This window comes from Cervus canadensis, chromosome X (genome assembly GCF_019320065.1).
Source record: "Cervus canadensis isolate Bull #8, Minnesota chromosome X, ASM1932006v1, whole genome shotgun sequence".
Lineage (NCBI taxonomy): Eukaryota > Metazoa > Chordata > Mammalia > Artiodactyla > Cervidae > Cervus > Cervus canadensis.
In genome coordinates, this window is record NC_057419.1 from 35939807 (window position 1) to 35966257 (window position 26451).

Consider the following 26451-nt stretch of genomic DNA (forward strand, 5'->3'; position numbering starts at 1 on the left):
CTGAAGTGGTTCCCTTTGTTTATTTGGCTTCTGTTTGCAGGTCTCTTCAGTGTCTAGTTTCTGCCCTGACACAAGCAGGCGGAGGTGGTCTCTTGTTTAGGTTCGCTTGTTCAGTCGTGCTGTGGGGAGGGAGGGGCACTGCAGACAAATATCACTGGCCTGTGTGCAGAGCACTCGCAGTGTTCCAGCTACACTGGGTTTGCCCCCACTCGCGGTCTGTCTACACTGCTCAGGTTCCAGGCTGCTCTATAGGGAGTGGGCCCTGAGTTGTGTGCGGTTCCAATTTTCTGGTACTCCACAAAAGCGCAGACTAGGTTGGGCCTGCGTTTTGTGCCTTCCCAGCCCGAGCAGGTCATGTAGCCAGGAGCTTGACGAGCGCACTCTCCCCGGGTGCAGTGCGCCTTATCCCCTCTGCAGTCCCAGCCTCAGTTTCCGCACGCGCACCGGTCGTGTGTTCCTTGTGTCTCTGCTGGGGAGCTGGTCTCTAGCTGCGACCCTTCCGGAGGATATCAACCATCCAGAATCTCAGGAAGTCTTTGGTTAGAAACTGGAAGCCTGTTTGCAGTTTGGTAGGGGATGCCGTCTCTGGGGCCGAGTTTGCCCCTTTCCCCTCCCCCCTGCCTCCTGCCTCAGGCGGGGGATGGGGTGGTCTGCAGCCGACTAGCTCTTCTCTGGAATTGCTCAGTCTTTTCTTTGTTCTGCGAACGGGCCGGCAGTGTGTTTGGTTCACAGGTTAATTTTCTCTCTCTCTTGCTATCCCACAGTTTAAATTGCTATCTCACGTTAGCTCCCTCCGATTGCCCTCAGGGCATTCAGGCCCGGTCCTTACCCTAAGCAATGCCGCCCGCTCCTCTCTGTTCAGCCCCCACTTGCTGGTGGCGGATGTGAGCATCTGGGGTACTTTTCTGCTGGGAGTTGCTTTTAGGCATTAGGCATGTAATCTGTGGGTTTTATTTATTTTTCCTCCCGGTTAGGTTACCCTCCGAGATTCAAAAACTTCCCCCAGACCCGCCAGTGAGAGGGTTTCCTGGTGTTTGAAAACTTCCCCTATTACGACTCCCTTCCCGGACAGGTCTCCGTCCCTAACTCTTTTGTCTCTCTTTTTATCTTTTACATTTTGTTCTACCTCCTTTTGAAGACAATGGGCTGCTTTTCTGGGCGCCTGATGTCCTCTGCTAGTGATCAGAAGTTGTTTTGTGGAGTTTGCTCAGTGTTCAACTGTTCTTTTGATGAATTTGTAGGGGAGAAAGTGGTCTCCCCATCCTACTCCTCTGCCATCTTGAACAACTGAAAATTTAAAATAAGTATACAATGTCATTTTCATTAGCAACAATAATGTAAAATACTTAGGTATAAATCTAATAAAATACACAAAAAATCTTATGAGAAAAACTATGAAACACTAAATGTAAGAAGCTAAAAACACTTAAATCAATATTGGCTTATCAATTGTTTAATAAAGAATTAACCTCAATTCTTAATTTCAAATAACAGATGTGATTGAAACGTTCTCTAACTTATTCATGAAACCAGTATTTATCTGATACAAAAGCTAAACAATGGCATCACAATAAAAGAAAACTATAGACCAGTACCCTTTATGAATATGGAAGCAAAAATCTGGAATGAAATTCCAGTAAATGGCATATAACATTATGTTAAAAGAATTATTCACCATGACCAAGTAGGATTTATTTTAGGACTGAGTGCAAGGGTGACTCTGTTTGGGGAAGCACATTGACTGAAACCGCCCACCCTGGTCAGGCACCATAGTAACCATTTGTATGAGTTGTTTTATGACAGGAGGTCCTGGTAAGGAACATGGAACTAATAAGTCACCACCAACTGGAAGAGTTCAGGAAAGGTCAAAAGGAGACACTACATGTCTGACCACCTCCCAGAATCCTTCTCTCTGACTTCCATCTTGGCTGAACAAGGCTTGCACCACCAGGAAGGACTCTGAGTCAGAATGATTGGCTAAAGACAACCCGTAAACTTATCCCATCATCATAAAACCTGAGACATCAAGCCATGTGGCAGAGCTGTTCTTCTGGGTTCCTTTACCCTACTGCTCTCCACCTGGGTGCCCTTTCCCAATAAAATCTCTTGCTTTGTCAGCACATGTGTCTCCTTGGACAATTCATTTCTGAGTGTTAGACAAGAGCCCAGTTTTGGGCCCTGGAAAAGTTCCCCCTTCCTGCAACAACTCAATACACAAAAATCAATGAGTAACATACCACATTAACAGAATGAAGGAAAAAACCCAACATGGTCATCTCTATTGATTCAGAAACAGCATTTCACTCTATTTAATACACTTTCATTGTAACAGTCACTTAAAAAATGAATAGAAAATATGTCAGTTTGCCAGGGCTGTCACAACAAGATGTCACAGACTGGTTTAAAATATTCTCACAGTTCTGGATGCTAGAAGTCCAAATTTAAATGTAAAGTAATTAGCCTCCAACTAATAAAAATAAATGAAAAAAAGAAAAAGAAAAAAAAATATTCGCACAGTTCTGGATGCTAGAAGTCCAAATTTAAAATGTTGGCAGGTATTTTTTTGTTTGTTTTTATCTGTCTTTTCTTAGCTTGTAGATGGTTGAACTTCTCACTGTGTCTTCACATGGTCACATTCATACACATCCCTGGTGTGTCTTTGTGTGTACAAATTTCCTCTTCTTATAAGGACACTAGTTAAATTGGATTAGGACCCACCCTAATGGCCTCAGTTTAACTTAGCTACCTCTCTAAAAGGCTTTGTCACCAAATATAGCCACATTTTGATGTACTGGGATTTAGGGATTTGAGTTATAAATTTAGGGGCTACATAATTTAGCCCCTAACAGTTAAGAACTTACACAACCTGATAAAGTACATCTATGAAAAACATACAGCTAACACACTCAGTGGTGAAAGACTAACAGCCTAATTCCTTAAGGTCAGGAATTAGATGAGAATGTTAATTTTCACCATTTCTATTCAATATTGTTCTATAAGATAAAGCCAGAGAAATCAACCAAAAAAAAAAAAGCATCCAAATTTGAAAAGGAGAATGTAAAACTATCATTATTCACAGATGAATTTTTTATTTTTAAAATTTTTATTGGAGTATTGTTGATTTCTGGCCTGGAGAATTCCTTTCTTTTCACTTTCATAGTTGATTTAGTGTTGTGTTGGGCTTCCCTGATAACTCATTTGGTAAATAATCCACCTGCAATGCAGGAGACCCCCGTTCAATTCCTGGATTGGAAAAATCTCCTGGAGAAGGGATCGGCTACCCATTCCAGTATTCTGGCCTGAAGAATTCCATGGATTGTATAGTCCATGGGGTTGCAAAGAGTTGTGTTAGTTTCTAATGTACAGCAAAGTGAATCAGTTATGCATATGCATATATCCACTCTCTTTCAGATTCTTTTTCCATGTAGGTCATTACAGGGTATTGAGAAGAGTTCTCTGTGCTATATAGTATGTCCTGATTAGTTACCTATTTATATATAATAGTGTGTATATGTCAATCCAAATCTCTCAATTTATCCCTCTCCCCCGACCTCCTGATAACCATAAATTTGTTTTTCACATCTGTGACTATTTGTCTTGTAAATAAGTTCATTTGTACTATTTTCTTAGATTCCACATATAAGTGATATCATATGATATTTGTCTATCTGACTTACTTCACTCAGTATGACAATCTTTAAGTCCATCCATGTTGCTGCAAATGACAATATTTTGTTCTTTTTGATGACTGAATAATATTCTGCAGTATATATGTGCCACATCTTCCTTATCCATTCCTCTGTTGATGGACATTTAGGTTGCTTCCATGTCCTGGCTATTGTAAATAGTGATGCAATGAACATTGGGGTTCAACAGATGACATATTCTTATACAGAGGAAACTTAAAAATCCACAAAACTATTTCAGATTATGAATACATTCAACAATGTTGCAGGATACAAGATCTACATACAAAAATCAGTTGCATTTCTATACACTAGAAATAAGTAATACAAAAATGAGTTGAGGAAACTAGTCCATTAATAATAGCATTAAAAGAGTAAAATATTTAGAAATAAATTTAACGAAGGAGATGCAAGACTTGTACATTGGATACTACCTAACATTGAAAGAAATTAAATAATATCTAAATAAATACAAGGACATCCAATGGTTATGGATGATGAGAGTTAATATTGTAGATGGTGCTACTTCCCAAAGTGATCTAGAGATTCAATGCAATTTGTGTAAAAATATCTACTGCCATTTTTACAAAAATGGACAGGTTGATCTTAAAATTCATATGGAACTGTCAGGGACCCCAAATGGCCAACACAATTTTGAAATAGAATGTAGTTAGAGTACTCATAATTCTTGATTTTAAACTTACTGCAAAGTTCAGTAATCAAATCACTGTAATACAGGCATAAGAATAGTCATAGATCAATGGAATAGAATTGAAAATTCAGAAACAAACCCATATATCTCTGGTCAATTGAGATTTTAAAAATTGGTGTATTGTTGCTTTACAATATTGTGTTACTTTCTGCTGTACAAAGAAGTGATTAAGCTATACATATACATATATATATATACAGATGGTGATGCAACCATGAAATTAAAAGTCGCTTGCTCCTTGGAAGAAAAACTATGACCAACCTAGACAGCATATTAAAAACGAGAGACATTACTTTGCCATCAAAAGTCCGCCTAGTCAAAGCTATGGTTTTTCCAGTAGTCGTGTATGAATGTGAGAGTTGGACCATACAGAAAGCTGAGTGCCATAGAATCGATGCTTTTGAACTGTGGTGTTGGAGAAGACTCTTGAGAGTCCTTTGGACTGCTAGGAGATCCAACCAGTCAATCCTAAAGGAAATCAGTCGTGAATATTCATTGGAAGGATTGATGCTGAAGCTGAAACTCCAATACTTTGGCCACCTGATGTGAAGAACTGACTCATTGGAAAAGACCCTGACGCTGGGAAAGATAGAAGTCAGGAGGAGAAGGGGATGACAGAGGATGAGATGGTTGGATGGCATCACTGACTCAATGAATCTGAGTCTGAGCAAGTTTCAGGAGTTGGTGATGAGCAGGGAAGCCTGGCGTGCTGTAGTCCATGGGGTCACAAAGAGTCGGACACAACTGAGCTACTGAACTGAACTGATATATATATATATCAGTATACACACACACACACACACACATATTTACCCTCCCTCTTGGACATCCTTTCCACCCACCCATCACATCTGTGGGTAGAGACCAAATTAACCAAGATGGCGTGTTCAGGCTCTCTCACCCTACGTTTTGTAAATAATGACTATGTAATAGCTGAGAGCATTTGTAGCACTGCACATATGAGCCAAGAGGTACTTGTTGGTCATGGGTGTTGAGGGAGACTATGTGACTGCCTTGAGGAGAAGGTCCTCACAAGGAACTGGCAAAGGGCCAGGGCCGCCAGGCATGTCTCCATGTTTTGCCCTGAGAAACATTTCCTGCATATACGGCTTTTACGACTGCATGAGAATAGTGTTGAGAATAACAAGCTGGCCTTGAGGAGAACAGATTGTCTTTTGATCCTGAGAAAATAGAGTCTATGTGTCTCATTAAACTTGGTAAACTTGCTGTTATCAACTTTGTACGTGCTCAAGCTCCATCTGTGTAACCTTGATTTTTGTAAGTTTTTCCCTTGCTCCCATGCATAAAACGACTCGCTGTAGAACTAAAGTTTTGTTAGTTTCCCAGAGAGGCTGTCCGTGTCCTTTTTTCAGAATCTACTCTGCTGAGCTTTCCACAAGTGGTGCCCAACGTGGGGCCTCGAAGTCACGACAAGTTGAACACGGAGAAAGATTCCTGCAGAAAGAGGTAAGCAGACAATGGGACACCAGGCAAGTAAGATACCTTTTGTTTCACTTATGCATCATTTTTTGAAACAAGTCGGCACCAACGTTTCTGTTAATCAGTTAACTGAATGTTACCAGCTTGTTTTAGAATACAATCCTTGGTTTCCTGAGGAAGGGACTTTAGATGAGCAGGTATGGCAACGCGTTCGAAATAATGTCTTAACCGCATATCGCCAAGGTGCTCAAATTCCTCCCCGATGGTGGGTTACTTGGGCATTGATTTGGACCGTTGTCGAACAACTTGATGGCAAAAAGGTTGATGTAAAAGTAGAAACGGTGCAATCTTTACATGAATATGAATTAGGTGAAAAGGATATGCAAGGTGATTTGCATCATAAGAATGTTCTTTTTAATCAGAAAAGACCCACTGATGTTGGCTGTGAGAACAAACAGCCATCTGCTACTTGTGATTTTTGGTCTCCTAAAACCGAAAGCAATTTTCCCCCACCGCAGAAGGAATTCCCTAGCACCACTCTTCCGTCCGCTCCTGCTCTAACGCTCCCTTCGCATGTTTCCCTTGATGTCTTGCCACCACGGGACCTAATTAAACGCGCATTCCCCATCGTATTTAACCAACCGCAACCAGGTCATATTACCTGGAACCCTGCTGATTTTACTGTAGTTTCTGCTTTCAAAAAAGCATGCACTCTTTATGGGCCCACTTCTCCATACTGTCTTGAATTCCTTCGGAATTGGGCGGATCATTGGCTTCCTGCCGACTTTGCAGCGGTAAGTAAAATGGTTTTGACTCGTCAACAATTGTTGCAGTGGCAAATGTGGGTTAACGATGAGGCAAATGAAATTTTACAGGAACAACAAAGTCGTGGAAATCCTGCTCAACTAACTTTTGACATTTTAACAGGAACTGGCACTATGGCTGAGGTAGGGGCTCAATTACAGAATACTGCCCCACCCATGGTATATTGGATAAAGAGGTTGCTTTGCGTGCCTGGGCAAAGGTTGACAGTGCTCGGTCTGATGGGTCTTTTGTTAAAATATTTCAAGGACCATGGGAGGAATACGCCCAATTTCTAGAAAAACTTAAAGATGCTATAGAGGAATCCATTAAGGATGCTAATTTGCAGCAGATGTTGCTAAAACAGTTGGCCTTTGAAAATGCTAATGAAGATTGTCAAAATGTAATCTGGCCAATTCGAGAAACCGGATCTATTATGGATTATATGAAAGTCTGTCGAAACATTGGCTCCATTCAGTATAGTGCTAAAGTTGCAGCCATGGAAACTCGCTGCACAATAGGTTATGAATTTGAAATGTTTTAATTGCGGGAAGCCCAACCATATGAAAAAGCAGTGCCGCCTCCCCATTAGACCAAGGCAGCCCCCTACTGCTACGAATTTCAAAGAGAAAGGAAAACCTCCCGGACCTTGCCTGAGATGCAAAAAAGGGAATCATTGGCTAAATGAATGCAAGTCGAAATATGACAAAGCGGGGAATCCACTATTACAAAAGAAAGACTGCCAGTCTGGAAACTAGAAACGGGGCTGCCCTTCAGCCCGGCACACAAAGAAGGGAATCTTCCTAATATTCTTCAGTTGCAGGCAGCTACATAACACAGTGCTTGTGTTGATTCCTTGTCCTAAAGATATGGAACTTTTGATGATAAATTCCCCTTAAAAAATCAACACTGGTTATTATGGCTCGATACCCTCTCAGACCGTGGGACTAATTTTAGGTCGCAGCAGCTGTATCATGCAAGGTCTCACGGTCATGACTGGAGTTATTGATGAGGATTACGTAGGGGAAGTTTCAGTAATGGTTCAAGTCACCCGGAATTTATATTTACAGAAAGGAGATAGGTTTGCTCAATTGCTTCTTCTATCATATATAAAACCACAAAAGACTTCCACTGCTGCCAGAACAGGGGGTTTTGGCAGCTCTAACATTACTGCAGGATTAAGTACTTTATTACATGAGCTCAAAAAACCCTTACTACGACTTAATATTCGGGGAAAAATTTTGAAGGTATATTAGACACTGGAGCAGATATCTCTATTATACGCCGCTCTGAATGGCCCCCAGAATGGCCCATACAACCGGCTTCTAATAGAATAATTGGTGTGGGAGAAGCTAATTCCTTGACCACTTTTGAAAGTGTTTCCTATTTACAAGCTCATGGTCTAGACCAAATTACAGTTTACATAAAACCCTATGTTACTGAAGTTCCTATTAATCTTTGGGGCATGGATTTCTTACAACAAACTAAAGCAAGACTTGTACTTAATGAACCTTTTTGACTGGGGCCACTGAGTTATTGCCACTACAATGGAGATCTAATGAACCTGTGTGGACTGCCCAGTGGCCCCTGACTACAGTAAAATTAGCGACTTTAAAGGATTTAGTGAAGGAACAATTGAATTATGGGAGAATTGAACCTTCTTTTTCTCCATGGAATTCTCCTGTATTGGTTATTAAAAAGAAGTCAGGTAAATGGAGAGTGCTTATTGACCTGCAAAATGTTAATGACACCATGGTAACCGTGGGAGCATTGCAGCCTGGTCTTCCAAATCCTGCCCAAAAACAACTCCTTTTGTTGTCAATTCCATCCTATCTGAAACCCCTATTCCAGAAGCACCTACCTATTACATAGATGGAAATAAACAAGGATATTCTGGAATAGTGGGTCCTCACTGGATGAAACGAGTAAAAAGTCCTTTTTCCTCTGTCCAGAGAGCTGAACTTTATGCTTTATATCTTCTACTAGAATGTGAATCTTCCCCTTCTAAGGTACTTACAGATTCGTTATACATTGCCTCCATGTTTCCCAATTTCGTCACAGCCCCGCTTTCTTCTTCCGATTTGGAATTGACTCAATTGTTTTTGTCTGTTCAAACTCTCATTCAATCACATTCATGCCCTTTCTATATTACACATATCCGTGCTCACTCAGGCCTTCCTGGACCTTTGGCAGCTGGAAACAACAAGGTTGATAAATTAATAAGTGCTCTCTTCTCCTCTCCAAAAGAAGAACATGAGCTTCTTCATACCAATGCTAATCGCCTACATGGCCACTATCATATTCCTTTATCTGCTGCTCGCGATATTGTGCAATCTTGTTCTGTCTGTTCCCCATTACATCAACGGATGTCACCATCAGCAGCTAATCCTCGTGGCCTCCATCCTAATGAATTGTGGCAAGCTGATTTTAACCACTTTTTTTTACCCCGTGCCTCTCTGCTTTTTGTTGTAGTTGACACTCATTCAGGTTTCATTTGGGCTGTTCCTGCCTCTTCTGAGTCAACCAAAGCAGAATCCAGGGTTTATTGTCCACTTTTGCAGTGATGGGCCTACCTCATACCTTGAAAACTGATAACAGTCCCGCTTTTACTTCAAAAGGTTTTGCAACCTTTCTTTCGGATTGGAACATCCTTCATCTTTGTGGAATCCCTTATAACCCTCAGGGGCAAGTCATTATTGAACGGGCCCATAGGACCCTTAAATTAACTTTAAATAAATTAAAAGAGGGAACACTCTATACAAAATATGGCCCAAAAGGATATTTACCTCTTACTTTATTTACCATAAAATTTTTGAACGAATCTTCAGAAAAGATGACTAGAGATAGAAGGCATTTCTTGAATATGTCCAAAACTAACGTTTCTGAGCAATTTTTGAATTTGGATGTTTGGGTGAAACGATTCAATAACTGGAAGCCAGGGGTGCTAAAGCTCCTAGGCAGAGGATATGGTCTTGTCCCCACAGATGGAGAAGATATCTGGGCTCTGCAGCGATGTATATGTCCTCAACAACCAGGACCCATCGGGAGCAAAGAAATGGGTGACCCACATCACCAAGAGAATGGCCACAATGTCACTGGAGGAAGAGAAACAACAGAAAAGAAGGAGAACTGCTCCAGCTCAACCATACCCCACTTGGGCACAGATCAAGAATCTGACAAGGAAAGCTGAAGATGTACTGAAAGAAACCAGAACCCCTTTAACTCCTGATAAACTTTTCTTGGGTATGCTAGCTGTATTGTCTTGTACATCGGCATTGAGTGCTAATTATACATACTGGACTTACATTCCTGCTCCGCCTTTGTTGCAATTTGTTGACTGGAGTGAACCTAGCCCTCTGGTCTTCACTAATGATAGCCAACACTTCCCTCCTCCATGGTCTAGAGCTGGACCTACTCATCCTGATCAAGAGGGGAAAGCAATCAATATATCCATAGGGTATAAGGTTTTACCTATTTGCTTTGGTGCAAGTCCTCCCTGCATGTCTATACTTCCTCAATGGTGGGGTTATTCCTATAATAATGGCACAGGTTTTAGGTTGGGGTTTTTTGCTGCCACTTCATTTCTGTTAAATCAATCTGAAAGGTACTATCATGGGCAAATTTTTAACAGTACAAAGGCTTTATTTTTACCTGAGGAGCCTCCCTCTGAAGCAGTATCCTGGCAAAGAAAACATCAGGGCCCTCCATTATTTTGGTCTGAGTGCCGGGGAGTTGTTAGAAAAATATCTCATTATTTGAATGTTACATTTATTGATTGGGGACTACATGGAATGTTTGTTAATTGCTCTGATTGAGAAGAGGGAAATTGTAATGGGACAAAAAATATTAGATTTAATCTTTCTTTGGGGGGACTATGGCATCAACAGAATGATATCCTCAATTGGTATAATGGTGGCCTGTCTCCACCCAGGCCCTGTATGATTCATCCTCAACTCAGGCCTGAACATTGGCACATCTGGAAAATACCTGCCTCTTTACACCAATTTGCTACCCTTGTAGGACATGCTCGTACTTCAGGCCCCCAAAATTATACTATCACTTATAATAGCACTGGGTTCATTCAAGCATGTGTACACCCTCCTTTTCTGTTTGCTATAGGATAATTCATTATTACAAACTCCACACAACTTGTCAATTGCACAAACTGTAAACTCTACACTTGCTTAAACCATAGTTTGCCATTCAATCGTAGTAGGGAGGGAATTTTCCTTATGAAACAGAGAGCAGAATTATGGATACCTATTTCTCTTGATGAACCATGGTCTGACTCTATGTTTCTATCATTTTTACTAGAAAGAGTTGTCAAAAGAACTAAACGCTTTGTCGGTTGGATTATATTAGGCATTATTAGTCTCATAACAGTCGTGTCTCTTGGCACTGTGTCAGGCATGGCCTTATATAATTCCATTCAAAATCGTGAGTTCATCACTTCATGGCATAAAGATTCCCATGAGCTGTGGGCACAACAAGCAAAAATTGATCAGCAAATCCAGGCCCGGTTAGATGAAATACAGGATACTTTTTTTATATGTAGGAGATCAAGTAAATCGATTACAATTATCACTCAAACTGAAATGTCATTGGAACTTTACACACTTTTGTATTACTAATTTACCCTACAATGCCTCTGAGTACCCTTGTGACACGATTAAGGCTCATTTACAATTAGAAAAAACTAACATGAGTCTTAATATTGAAAAATTGAAGAAACAAATAAGTGACAGTTATTCTCACTTACCCCCAGAATTATATAGTTTGCAGTTTTATGATGCATTAACCTCCGCCTTTTCATCACTAGACCCTCGATCTTGGTTTTCATCTTCTCATATTATCTCATATGTTCTAATAATTCTCATTATATGCATTGGTGTTATAAGCTTCCAATGCCTCTGGATCAGATCCTCCCTAACCCAAGCTACAGGAATAAAAATGATGGTTGCAGTCCTAACACTAAAAAAGAAAAGGAGGAAATGTTGAGGGAAACTATGTGACTGCCTTGAGGAGAAGGTCCTCACAAGGAACTGCCGAAGGGCCAGGGCCGCCAGGAATGTCTCGATGTTTTGCCCTGAGAAACATTTCCTGCATATACGGCTTTTACGACTGCATGAGAATAGTGTTGAGAATAACAAGCTGGCCTTGAGGAGAACAGACTGTCTTTTGATCCTGAGAAAATAGAGTCTATGTGTCTCATTAAACTTGGTAAACTTGCTGTTATCAACTTTGTACGTGCTCAAGCTCCATCTGTGTAACCTTGATTTTTGTAAGTTTTTCCCTTGCTCCCATGCATAAAACGACTCGCTGTAGAACTAAAGTTTTGTTAGTTTCCCAGAGAGGCTGTCCGTGTCCTTTTTTCAGAATCTACTCCGCCAAGCTTTCCACAATGGGTTATGTGCAGTATGCATGTGTGAGTTCCACCTGAAGTGTGGTGGTATTGCTTCTGCATCACAGCTGTGCCTATTGGGTCAGCCACGAGAGGAGAGAATATAGTGTGTCTACTGCTATGGCTGCTGCATTAGCCAGGAGAAAGGTTGTGTTGTGTGAGATTTTGGAATGGTTGCTGCTATGGCTGCTGTGTCAGTCAGGAGAGAATAAATGTGTGCGCAGTTCCTACGGCTCCTCGAGTCTTTTTCCAGCCTCTTGGCTTGTGCCTTGCCTACCCTGGGTTCAGGGAACAGTGTGGATAATGTGAACCATGAGACATTTGGTGTCATGAACAGAATCAGCAAAACAACATCCATCTAGGTCACGACAAAGCACCGAGCTGAGCTCCCTACACTAGACAGCAAGTTCCCAATAGCTATCTGTTTTACACATGGCAGTGTAAGTATGTCAGTATCAATCTGCCAATTCATCCCATGCTCCCCCCATGTCTATGTGTCCATTCTCTATGTCTGTATCTCGATTCTTGCTCTATAAATAGGTTCATCTGTACCATTTTCTAGATTCCACATACATGTAAATATATAAATATATATTTATGTAAATATACCATATTTGTTCTCTTTCTGACTTTACTCTGTATGATAGACTCTAGGTCCATCCACCTCTCTACAAATGACTCAATTTCATTCTTTTTTGACTGAGTAATATCCCATTTTATATATCTACCACATCTTTATCCATTCCTCTGTTGATGGACATTTAGGTGGCTTCCATGTTCTGCCTATTCTAAATAGTGCTGCAATGAATACTGGGGTGCATGTATCTTTAAAATATGGTTTTCTCATAGTATATGCCAAGTAGTGGGATTTCTGGGTCATATGAAAGGCCTATTTTTAGTTGTTTTTTTTTTTTTAAAGGAACCATTGTTGCAATGGTAAATGGGATTGTTCCCTTGATTTTATTTTCTGATCTTTCATTGATGGTATACAGGAATGCAAGAGATTTGTGTGTATTAATTTTGTATCCTACAACTTTGCTAAATTCATTGATTAGTTCTAGTAGTTTCTAGTGTCATCTTTAGGATTTTCTGTGTATAATATCATGTCATTTGCAAACAGTGACATTTTTACTTCTTATTTTCCAATTTGAATTCCTCTTATTTCTTTTTCTTCTCTGATGGCTATGACTAGGACTTCCAAAACTATGTTGAATAATAGTAGTGAGAATGGACATCCTTGTAAAGTTCCTGATCTTAGAGAAAATGCTTTCAGTTTATCACCATTGAGAATGATGTTTGCTGTGGGTATATCATATATGGTATTTATGTTGAAGTAGATTCCCTCCATGCCAACTTTCTAGAGAGCTTTTTAAAAAATCATAAATAGGTATTGAATTTCATCAAAAGCTTTTTCTGCATCTATTGAGACGATCAGAGGTTTTTATTATTTAATTTGTTAATATGGTATATCACATTGATTGATTTGCTTATATTGAAGAATCCTTGCATCACTGGGATAAATCCCACTTGATCATGGTGATGATCCTTTTAATGTGTTGTTGAATTCTGTTTGCTAGTATTTTTTTTGAGGATTTTTGTGTCTATGTTAATCAGTGATATTAGCCTATAATTTTCTTTTTTGGTAATATCTTTGTCTGGTTTTGGTATCAGGATGATGGTGGCTTTATAGAATGATGTGTGGCAGTTTTCCTTCCTCTGCAATATTTTTGAACATGAGTTTGAGCAAACTCTGGGAGATAGTGAAGGACAAGGAAGCCTGGCATGCTGCAGTCCATGCGGTCACAAAGAGTCAGACATGACTGAGTGAATGAACAACAATAACAACAACAAAATGTTTGGCAGGACACACCTCTAAAACCATCAGGCCCTGCACTTTCTTTGGTTGGAAGTTTTTAAATCACAGTTTCAGTCAGAGTGCCTGTGATTGGTCTGTTCATGTTTTCGATTTCTTTCTGCTTCAGTCTTGGAAGGTTGTACCTTTCTAAGAATTTGTCCACTTCTTCCAGATTGTTAATTTTACTGGCATATGGTTGCTTGTAATAATCTCTACAAGATATAACTTTGTATTTTTGCAGTGTCAATTGCAATTTCTCCTTTTTACATTTATAATTTTATTGATCCAAATTCTCTCCCTTTTTCTCTTGAAGGCTGACTAAAGGTTTATCAATTTTTTAAATCTTCTCAAAGAACCAACTTTTAGTTTCATTGATTTTTGCTATTGTTTTATTTGTTTTTATTTATTTCTACTCTGATCTTTATGATTTTTTTTCTCCTTCTACTAACTTTGTGTTTTTCTTGTTCTTATTTTTCTAGTTGTTTTAGGTATAATGTTAGGTTGTTTATTTGAATATTTTTCTTGTTTTTTTTTCTTAGCTGGTATAAATATCACCTTTATTTTCAAAGCAATGAAACATGGAAAAAACAGTCATTTACAAGAGAATTTTTCATAATATAAATCTCAGCCACAGTCTTACAACTAACTTTGACAAAAAATGGTTCACTATAAACCTGTAATTGCCCAATACTGTGCAATTCAAAAGATTTTGTACCATTACTGTTGACATTAAAATGGCCTGTCTTCATTTGTTCAACATGAAAAAAGAAAATGGAATAAGTGTTTAGAACTGAGCATCTTATTATACTTCACTAAAGTGACAATAATTTATTTATTAAAACCTCAGTAAAGCTAATGGAAAAGAGATGTACAGGGACTTTGCTCTTACCTATTGGATAACACACAATGGAATATTTATTTATTCAATACAAATTTATAAATCTCTTAATCATATTTCAAGGTTACAAATGTTAGTACATTGATTCTGCTTCTGTACTATTTAGCTGTTCACGTTTAGTTATTTGTTGATAATTTGGTGGCCTCAGTTTTTCCAACTATAAAATTATTTCATTTCCTTTATAAAACTAGATCTGTGGTAAACATTTAGAGGTAAAAAAAAATTTTTTTTCGATTAAACCACAGACTGTATTTGAGTATCATCATTTCCCCTCTACTGTTCCTTTTGTGTCCCAGGATATGACTCAAGACCCCATGTTGCATTCGGTTTCTGTGTCTTCCTAGTCTTCCCCACTCTGAACAAGGGCTTTCCTTGTGTTTCCTTGTCTCCCATGGACTCTCATTTTACTTTTTTTTAATATAAATTTATTTATTTTAATTGGAGTCTAATTACTTTACAATATCGTATTGGTTTTGCCATACATTGACATGAATCTGCCACGGGTGTACATGTGTTCCCCATCCTGAACACCCCTCCCACCTCCCTCCCCATCCCATCCCTCTGGGTGATCCCAGTGCACCAGCCACGAGCACCCTGTATCATGCATCAAACCTGGACTGGTGATTCATTTCACATATGATAATATAAATGTTTCAATGCCATTCTCCCAAATCATCCCACCCTCGCCCTCTCCCACAGAGTCCAAAAGACTGTTCTATACATCTCTGTCTCTTTTGCTGTCTCACATATAGAGTTATCATTACCATCTTTCTAAATTCCATATATATGCGTTAGTATACTATATTGGTGTTTTTCTTTCTGACTTACTTCACCCTGTATAATAGGCTCCAGTTTCATCCACCTCATTGGAACTGATTCAAATGTACTCTTTTTAATGGCTGAGTAATATTCCATTGTGTATATGTACCACAGCTTTCTTATCCATTAGTCTGGTGATGGACATCTAGGTTGTTTCCATGTCCTGGCTATTATAAACAGTGCTGTGATGAACACTGGGGTACACGTGTCTCTATCAATTCTGGTTTCCTCAGCAGTGTGTATGCCCAGGAGTGGGATTTCTGGGTCATATGGCAGTTCTATTTCCAGTTTTTTAAGGAATCTCCACCCTGTTCTCCATAGTGGCTGTACTACTTTGCATTCCCACTAACAGTGTAAGAGGCTTCCCTTTTCTCCACACCCTCTCCAGCATTTATTGCTTGTAGACTTTCGAATAGCAGCCATTCTGACTGGCGTGAAATGGTACTTCATTGTGGTTTTGATTTGCATTTCTCTGATAATGAGTGGTGTTGAGCATGTTTTCATGTGTTTGTTAGCCATCTGCATGTCTTCTTTGGAGAAATGTCTGTTTAGTTCTTTGGCCCATTTTTTGATTGGGTCATTTATTTTTTGGGAATTGAGCTGCAGGAGTTGCTTGTATATTTTTGAGATTAACTCTTTGTCACTTGCTTTGTTTGCTATTATTTTCTCCCATTCTGAAGGCTGTCTTTTCACCTTGCTTATAGTTTCCTTTGTTGTGCAGAAGCTTTTAATTTTATTTAGGTCCCTTTTGTTTATTTTTGCTTTTATTTCCAATACTCTGGGAGGTGGGTCATAGAGGATCTTGCTGTGATTTATGTCAGAGAGTGTTTTGCCTATGTTCTCCTCTAGGAGTTTTATAGTGTCTGGTCTTACATTTAGATCTTTAATCCATTTTGAGTTTATTTTTATGTATGGTGTTAGAAAGTGTTCTAGTTTCATTTTTTTTTTTTACAAGTGGTTGCCAGTTTTCCCAGCACCACTTGTTAAAGAGATTGTTTCTCCCTTGTATATTCTTGCCTCCTTTGTCGAAGATAAGGTGTTCATAGGTGCATGGATTTAATTCTGTGCTTTCTATTTTGTTCCATTGATCTATATTTCTGTCTTTGTGTTAGTACCGTACTGTCTTGATGACTGTGGCTTTGTAGTAGAGTCTGAAGTCAGGCAGGTTAATTCCTCCAGTTCCACTCTTCTTTCTCAAGATTGCTTTGGTTATTCAGGTTTTTTGTATTTCCATATAAATCGTGAAATTATTTGTTCTAGTTCTGTGAAAAATACCATTGGTAGCTTGATAGGGATTGCATTGAATCTATAGATTGCTTTGGGTAGTATAGTCATTTTCACAATATTGATTCTTCCAATCCATGAACATGGTATATTTCTCCATCTATTTGTGTCCTCTTTGATTTCTTTCATCAGTGTTTTATAGTTATCTATATATAGGTCTTTTGTTTCTTTAGGTAGATATATTCCTAAGTATTTTATTCTTTTCATTGCAATGGTGAATGGAATTGTTTCCTTAATTTCTCTTTCTGTTTTCTCATTGTTAGTGTATGAGAATGCTAGGGATTTCTGTGTGTTGATTTTATATCCTGCAACATTACTATATTCATTGATTAGCTCTAGTATTTTTCTGGTGGAGTCATTAGGGTTTTCTATGTTGAGGATCATGTCATTTGCAAACAGTGAGAGTTTTACTTCTTTTCCTATCTGGATTCCTTTTATTTCTTTTTCTGCTTTGATTGCTGTAGCCAAAACTTCCAAAACTATGTTGAATAGTAGTGGTGAGTGTGGGCACCCTTGTCTTGTTCCTGATTTTAGGGGAAATGCTTTCAACTTTTCACCATTGAGGATAATATTTGCTGTGGGTTTGTCATATATGGCTTTTATTATGTTGAGGTATGTTCCTTCTATTCCTGCTTTCTTGGGGGGTTTTAAATCATAAATGGATGTTGTATTTTGTCAAAGGCTTTTTCTGCATCTATTGAGTTAATCATATGGTTTTTATCTTTCCATTTGTTAATGTGGTGTATTGCATTGATTGTTTTGCAGATATTAAAGAATCCTTTCATTCCTGGGATAAAGCCCACTTGGCCATGATGTATGATCTTTTTAATATGTTGTTGGATTCTGTTTGCTAGAATTTTGTTGAGGATTTTTGCATCTATGTTCATTAGTGATATTGGCCTGTAGTTTTCTTTTTTGTGGCATCTTTGTCTGGTTTTGGAATTAGGGTGATGGTGGCCTCATAGAATGAGTCTGGAAGTTTACCTTCCTGTTCAATTTTCTGGAAGAGTTTGAGTAGGGTAGGTGTTAGGTCTTCCCTAAATTTTTGGTAGAATTCAGCTGTGAAGCCGTCTGGCCCTGGGCTTTTGTTTGCTGGAAGATTTCTGATTACAGTTTCAATTTCCATGCTTGTGATGGGTCTGTTAAGATTTTCCATTTCTTCCTGGTTCAGTTTTGGAAAGTTGTACTTTTCTAAAATTTGTCCATTTCTTCCAAGTTGTCCATTTTATTGGCATATAGTTGCTGGTAGTAATCTCTTATGATCCTTTGTATTTCTGTGTTGTCTGTTGTGATCTCTCCATTTTCATTTCTAATTTTGTTAATTTGATTTTTCTCCCTTTGTTTCTTGTTGAGTCTGGCTAATGGTTTGTCGATTTTATTTATCTTCTCAAAGAACCAGCTTTTGGCTTTGTTGATTTTTGCTATGGTCTCTTTTGTTTCTTTTGCATTTATTTCTGCCCTAATTTTTAAGATTTCATTCCTTCTACTAACCCTGGGGTTCTTCATTTTTTCCTTTTCTAGTTGCTTTAGGTGTAGGGTTAGGTTATTTATTTGACTTTTTTCTTGCTTCTTGAGGTAAGCCACTATTGCTATGAACCTTCCCCTTTGCACTTTTTTTTTTTTTTTTTTTTACAGTGTCCCATAGGTTTTGGGTTGTTGTGTTTTCCTTTTTATTCATATTTTGATTTCTTTTTCGATTTCTTCTGTGATTTGTTGGTTATTAAGCAGCGTGTTGTTCAGCCTACACATGTTGGAATTTTTAATAGTTTTTCTTCAGTAATTGACATCTAATCTTTCTGCATTGTGATCAGAAAAGATGCTTGGAATGATTTCAGCTTTTGTGAATTTACCAAGGCTAGATATATGGCCCAGGGTGTGATCTCTCCTGGAGAAGGTTCCATGTGCACTTGAGAGAAAGGTGAAATTCATTGTTTTAGGGTGAAATATCCTATAGATATCAATTAGGTCTAACTGCTCTATTGTATCATTTAAAGTTTGTGTTTCCTTGTTAATTCTCTGTTTAGTTGATCTATCCTTAGGTGTGAGTGGGGTATTAAAGTCTCCCACTATTATTGTGTTATTGTTAGTTTCCCCTTTCATACTCATTAAGATTTGCCTTACATATTGCTGTGTTCCTATATTGCGTGCATATATATTTATAATAGTTATATCTTCCTTTTGGATTGATCCTTTGATCATTATGTAGTGTGCTTCTTTGTCTCTTTTCACAGCCTTTGTTTTAAAGTCTATTTCATCTGATATGAGTATTGCTACTCCTGCTTTCTTGTCTCTATTTGCATGGAATATATTTTGCCAGCCCTTCACTTTCAGTCTTTATGTGTCCCTTGTTTCGAGGTGGGTATCTTGTAGACAACATATACAGGGGTCTTGTTTTTGTATCCATTCAGCCGTCTTTGTCTTTTGGTTGGGTCATTCAACCCATTTACATTTAAGGTAATTATTGATAAGTATGATCCCATTGCCATTTACTTTATTGTTTTGGGTTGGAGCTTATATATCCTTCTGTGTTTCCTGTCTAGAGAAGATCCTTCAGCATTTGTTGAAGAGATGGTTTGGTGGTGCTGAATTCTCTCAGCTTTTCCTTGTCTGTAAAGCTTTTGATTTCTCCTTCATATCTGAATGAGATCCTTGCTGGGTACAGTAATCTGGGCTGTAGGTTTTTTACTTTCATCACTTTAAGTATGTCCTGCCATTCCCTTCTGGCCTGAAGAGTTTCTATTGAAAGATCAGCTGTTTTCCTTAAGGGAATCCCCTTGTGTGTTATTTCTTGGTTTTCCCTTGCTGTTTTTAATATTTGTTCTTTGTGTTTGATCTCTGTTAATTTTACCAATATGTGTCTTGGGGTGTTTCGCCTTGGGTTTATCTTGTTTGGGACTGTCTGGGTTTCTTGGACTTGGGTGATTATTTCCTTCCCCATTTTAGGGAAGTTTTCAACTGTTATCTCCTCAAGTATTTTCTCATGGACTTTCTTTTTGTCTTCTTCTGGGACTCCTATGATTGGAATGTTGGGGCGTTTCACATTGTCCCAGACGTCTCTGTGTTTGTCTTCATTTCTTTTAATTCTTTTTTCTTTTTTCCTCTGTTTCATTTATTTCTACCATTCTATCTTCTACCTCACTTATCCTATCGTCTGCCTCCGTTATTCTACTGTTGGTTCCCTCCAGAGTGTTTTTGATCTCATTTATTGCATTATATAGTGACTCTTTTTTATTTCTTCTAGGTCCTTGTTAAACCTTTCTTACATCTTCTCAATCCTTGTCTCCAGGCTATTTATCCGTAACTCCATTTTGTTTTCAAGATTTTGGATCATTTTCACTATCATTATTTAGAATTTTTATCAGGTAGATTCCCTCTCTCTTCTTCTTTTGTTTGGTTTGGTGGGCATTTATCCTGTTCCTTTACCTGCTGGGTATTTCTCTGCCTTTTCATCTTGTTTATATTGCTATGTTTGAGGTGGTCTTTCTGAATTCTGGCATTTTATGGTTCTTCTTTATTGTGGAGGTTCCTCACTGTGGATGAGGTTGGACGGTGGCTACTCAAGGTTTCCTGGTTAGGGAAACTTGTGCCAGTGTTCTGGTGGGTGGAGCTGGATTTCTTCTCTCTGGAGTGCAGTGAGGTGTCCAGTAGTGAGTTTTGAGCTGTCAGTGGGTTTGGTGTGACTTTTGGCAGCCTGTATATTGAAGCTCAGGGCTATGTTCCTGTGTTGCTGGAGAATTTGTGTGGTATGTCTTGCTTTGGAACTTATTGGCCCTTGGGTGGTGCTTGGTTTCAATGTAGGTATAGAGGCGTTTGATGAGCACCTATCAATTAATGTTCCCTGGAGTTAGGAGTTCTCTGGTGTTTTCAGGATTTGGGCTTAAACCTCCTGCCTCTGGTTTTCAGTCTTATTCTTACAGTAGCCTGAAGACTTCTTCGTCTATACAGCACCAATGGTAAAACATCTAGGTCAGTAATGAAAAGTTCGTCCACAGTGAGGGACACCCAGAGAGGTACACAGAGTTACATGGAGAAGAGAAGAGGGAGGAGGGAGATAGAGGTGACCGGAAGGAGAAGAGGGGGAATCAAAAGGGGAGAGAGCAAGCTTTCCAGTAATCACTTCCCTACGTGCTTTCCACAGTCTGGATCCCTCAGAGATGTTCACGGAGTTACAGAGAAGAGAAGAGAAGAGGGAGGAAGGAGACAGAGGTGGCCAGTAGGATAAAAGGGGGAATCAAAAGGGGAGAGACAGATCCAGCCAGTAATCAGTTCCCCAAGTGTTCTCCACAGCCCAGAACACAGAAATAGATTCACAGAGTTGGGTAGAGAAAATTAATAACAAATACCAAAAAGCAAAGATTAAAAATCTAGAGTAGAGTTTAGTTTCTCAAAAATACAACAATAAAGAAAAAAACAAAGTCACAAGAATTATGAAATATATATATGTATATATATATATATATATATATAATATATATATATATATATATATATGAAGTTTGCTTTAAAAATAGGGTCCTAAAAAATAAAATAAAATAAAAATAGGGTCTTTTTTTGCAGTGTAATAGGTTACACTATTAAAAATTAAAAGGAGTAATTAAAGGAGTAATAGAGGACTTAAAAGTAATAAAAATTTTAAGAAATTAAGCAAATGATAATAGTAAAATATATCTAGGATTTTCTCTGGTGTTGTTATGGACAGTGTGGGGTCAGTTCATTTTCAGATAGTTCCTTGATCTGGCTTATACTTCTCAAGATCTATAGGCCCCTTCTTATGTAATCAGTGCTAACTGCTACTGCTAAGTCACTTCAGTCGTTTCTGGCGCTGTGCGACCCCATAGACGGCAGCCCATCAGGCTCCCCCGTCCCTGGGATTCTCCAGGCAAGTACAGTGGGGTGGGTTGCCATTTCTTTCTCCAATGCATGAAAGTAAAAAGTGAAATTGAAGTCGCTCAGTCGTATCTGACTCCTAGCGACCCCATGGACTGCAGCCCACCAGGCTCCTCTGTCCATGGGATTCTCCAGACAAGAGTACTGGATTGGGGTGCCATTGCCTTCTCCAATCGGTGCTAAGAGCAGGGTTTTAATCTATTGCACCTGTCACATCCGAAGCGTTTCCCTCTGTTTTAGCTTGCTCTGTTTGCTGGTCTCTTCCGTGTCTAATTTCCGCCTTGACACAAGAGGGCGGTGGTGGTCACTTTTTTAGGCTCACTTGTTCAGTGCTGTGGGGAGGGAGGAACACTGCAAACAAATATCACTGGCATGTGTGAGGAGTGCTCGCAGTGTCTCCGCCACCCTGGGTTTGCCCCTGCTCATGGTGTGTGTGCTTTCCCAGTCTACACTATTCAGGCTCTAGGTTGCTCTGCCAGGAACTGTCTGAGGCGGGCCCCTGGTTGCATGTACTTCCCAGGTCTAAGCCGCTCAGGTTCAGGTTCTCAGGTACTCCACAAAGGCACAGGTTTGTTTGGGCCTGCGTTTTGTGCCCTTCCCAGGTCTGAGCAGCTCAGGTGATCAGGTGCTTGGGGAGCACAGTCATCTCCAGTTGGGGGCTGCATCTTATTGCCTCCCCCATCCCAGCCGTTCGGTTTTCTAGGTATACAACCGGCGCGCCTTCTCAGGTGTGCCGTGTATCTCTTCTGGGGAGCTGATCTCTGGCTGCAACCCCCCCAGCAGATGTCAACCAGCCAGAATACCAAGAAGTCTTGGTTAGCAACGAAGCCTGCTTGCAGTTTGGTAGATGATGCCTCTCTGGTGCCGCGATTGCCCCCTTCCAGCTCGGGCTGCCCTCTCCTGCCTGTCTCTGGCGGGGGATGGGCCAGTCCGCAGCCGGCTAGCTCTGCTCAGTCCTTTGTTCTGTGAGCTGGCCTGGCAGTGTCTTAAGTTAGGGCTTTTCGCAGGATAGCTATCCCACAGTCTGGGTTGCTATCTCAAGTTAGTTCCCTCAGATTGCCCTCTGGGCATTCGCTCCTGATCCTTACCTTAAGCAGTGCAGCCTGCGCCTCCCTGTCCAGTCCTCACTTGCTAGTGGCGGATGTGAGCATCTGTGTTGCTTCTCTGCTGGGAGTTGCCCTTAGGCACATAATCTGTGGGTTTTAATTATTTATTTATTTTTCCTCCCGGTTATGTTGACCTCTGAGGTTCCAAGGCTCCCACAGACCCGCCGATGAGAGTGTTTCCTGGTGTTTGGAAACTTCTCTCTGTTTTAAGACTCCCTTCCCCAAATGGATCTCCATCCCTACCTCTTTTGTCTCTGTTTTTATCTTTTATATTTTGTCCTACCTCCTTTCGAAGACAGTGGGCTGCCTTTCTGGGTGCCTGATGTCTTCTGCCAGCATTCAGAAGTTGTTTTGTGGAATTTACTCAGCATTGAAATGTTCTTTTGATGAATTTTTGGGGGAGAAAGTGGTTTCCCCCATCCTATTCCTCTGCCATCTTCTGACTATTTTTCTTGTTTCTTGAGGTAGGATTGAATTGTTGCAAATTTCTCTCTTAAAACTGTTTCACTGCATCTCATAAGGTTTGGATTGCTGTGTTTTCATTTTCATTTTTCTCTAGGTATTTTTTTATTTCCTCTGATGTTTTCAGTGATCCGTTGCTTGTTTAGTAGCATATTGTTTAACCTCCACTTGTTTATGTTTTTTAGGTTTTTTTTTTTTTCTTGTGGTGTATTTCTAGTCTCATAGCATAGTGGTCAGAAATGATGCTTGATATGATTTAAATTTTCTTAAATTTCCCAAGGCTCCCATTGTGGCCTAGCATATAATCAGTTTTAGAGAATATTATCTATACACTCAAGAAGAATGTGTATTATGCTGTTTTTGGATCAAATAATCTATAAATACCAATTAAGTCTATCTGATCTAATGTGTCATTTAAGGCCTGTGTTTTATTGAATTTTTTGATCTGAATGATATGTCCATTGGTGTAAGTGGGGTGTTAAAATCCCCCACTGTTGTTGTGTTACTGTCAATTTTCCCTTTTATTGCTGTTAGTATTTACCTTATGTATTGAGGAGCTCAATATCAACAACTAAACACAACAAACCCAGAACAGCGAAATAAATGAATAAAAGTTTAAAAGTAAAATGAAGGGAAAAAATTAAAAATTCTTGTCTATCAGCTTCCTTGCCCCCACTGCAAGCTACACCCTACTGCACCTCCCCAGTGGGCCTCCAAGACCTCCCAATTGGTCTAAGAGGTCTGGACCTGTTGTGTCATCCCTACCTTTATGTATGCTCCTCTCACTGGCATCTGTTCCAGGAGCTGCTTTGGAGTTCCCTACCCACTCCAGCCAGCTGAGGTGCAAGCCTCCATAGGGACATGTACAGTGGCTGGATAGTTAGAGGAGGTCTTAGAGAGGATGGTGCTGCTCTGCCCGCCTGGAGCCACCTGTTCAGAGGAGGTACTGTCAGGTTTGGTAACTGCTGTGACTGGCATAGCTGAAGGAGGACTTGGAAGGGGATGACGCTTGATCTGCCTGGATCCACATAGACAGATGAGGCCCTTTTGGGGGTGGCACTCAGGCTGCCAGGGTCTGTGTGGCCAGAGAAGGCTTTGGTGGGGGTGGGGCTCAGGCCCAGTTCCTGCATTGTCAGAGTAAGCCTTGCAAGGAAGCTCAGGCCAAGAAACCATATAGTTGGAAGATGCCTTAGTTGGGGGTGGGGGTGGGGAGGAGGCAGCTCAGGCCTGGGAGTCACATGTCCAGAAGAGACCCTGGGGAAGGGAGGCTCAGGCTTAAGGACTCATGTGGCTGCAAGAGCCTTGGGGGGTCAGTTCAGGCCTTGGGCACTCATGCAGCTGAAAGAGGCCCTGGCATGGGTCGGGCCCCAGGCCCAGGATCTGCACAGCTGAAAGGGGCCTCAGGGTGTGGAGTTTCAGGCTCAGAACCCCAAAAGGCTCACTAGGGCCCAAATGGGTGGGGGAGATGCTGGTCGTGTTCCTCTCTGATCCCCTGAAGCTTTCTCTCCATCCTCGCTGATCTCCCAGCTATGAGTGGCCTCTCCAAATGCAGGACTCTTTCCCATCCCTCACCCCCCATGAAGGGCACCAGTCCCATCCTGCCTCCACTTTTCCTTTTCCTCCTTCCTTCCTTCCTTCCCACATCCTATCTGGTCCTATAGGGGTTCCTCCCATCCCCTTAAGGTGTCCAAGGATCCCCACCAGTAACTACTTGGTATCCTAGTTTTGAGAAGACATGAACTTCAGGCTGGGGGAGTTCTTACTCAAATGAGTTTTGATAGGGTTCCATGACCATTAAACAATCAACAAATGGTGCCAGGAAGTTGGCAGAGCACAAGGATGTGTGCTCATCCCTTCTTACAAGAACACGCGAATCACAATTAATTGCCGAACAACTGTTGACAAAAACTCTGGAACCTGCCAAAAAAGATAACCATACATCCAAAGACAAAGGAGAAGCCACAACAAGATGGTAGAAGGGGCACAATGAAATCTCATATCCACCAGGTAGGAGACCCACAAACTGGTAAACAATTATACCACAGAAATTCTCCCACTGGAGTGAACTTTCTGGGCCCATGTCAGGCTTTTCAGTCTGAGGTCTGTCAATGGGAGGAGTAATCTCCAAAGACTCTGACTTTGGACGCCAGCAGTATTTGATTGCAGGAATTCCACAGGACTGGGGGAAATAGAAAGTCCACTCTTGGAGAGCACACACAAAACTTTGTGTGTGCCAGGACCCACGGGGAAAAAAGCAGTGACCCAATAAAAGACTGGCCAGAACTACCTGCTAGTATTGGGGGAGTCTCCTGCTGGGGTGGGGGAGGGGCGTGGCACAAGGTGGAGACTACAACACTGGCAGCAGCAGTTCTGGAAAGCACTAACCCCACCAAATATCCTGCAGGCTCCAGTTCTGGGTCACTTCAGGCCAAACAACAAATAGGACGGGAACACAGGCCTACCAGTTAGCAGACAATTGGATTAAAGTTTTACTGAGCATGGCCTTGTCCACCAGAGGAGCAAAACCTAGCTCTAATTACCACCACTCCCTCCCATCAGGAATCTTGCAGAAGTCTCTTAGATAGCCTGATCCACTGGAGGACAGAGGACAGAATCAAGAAGAATTACAATCTTGCAGCCTGTGAAATTAAAACCACAATCATAGAAAGTTAGATGAAGTGGAAAAAACAGGATTATGTCCCAGAAGAAAGAAGAAGATAAAACCCCAGAAAAATAACTAAGTGAAGTGAAGATTGGCTACCTTCCAGAAAAATAATTCAGAATAATGATAGTGAAGCTGATTCAGAATCTCAGGAAAAGTATGGAGGCAAGGAACAAGAAGATGCAAGAAATGTTTAACAAAGATCTAAAAGAACTAAAGAATAAGCAAACAGGGATGAATAATACAACAACTGAAATGAAAAATACACTGGAAGGAATCAAGAGCAGCATAAGTGAGGCAGAGAACAGATGTGACCTGGAAGACAGAAAGGTGGAAATCACTGCCTCAAAACAGAATAAAGAAAAAAGAATGAAAAGAAATTAACTCAGTCTAAGAGACCTTGGGACAACATTAAAGAATCCAACATTTGCAATATAG

General features: G+C 40.3%; 1 protein-coding gene across 1 annotated transcript; it reads left to right on the top strand.

The window, feature by feature from the left end:
• Window positions 1–5507: 5507 nt before the first annotated feature.
• On the top strand, window positions 5508–10895 carry LOC122436012 (endogenous retrovirus group K member 113 Env polyprotein-like). Its single transcript, XM_043460137.1, has 2 exons — window positions 5508–5865; window positions 9624–10895. Exons 1-2 carry the CDS (start codon window positions 5698–5700, stop codon window positions 10452–10454), a joined length of 999 nt encoding a protein of 332 aa, XP_043316072.1. The 5' UTR covers window positions 5508–5697; the 3' UTR covers window positions 10455–10895.
• Window positions 10896–26451: the final 15556 nt, after the last annotated feature.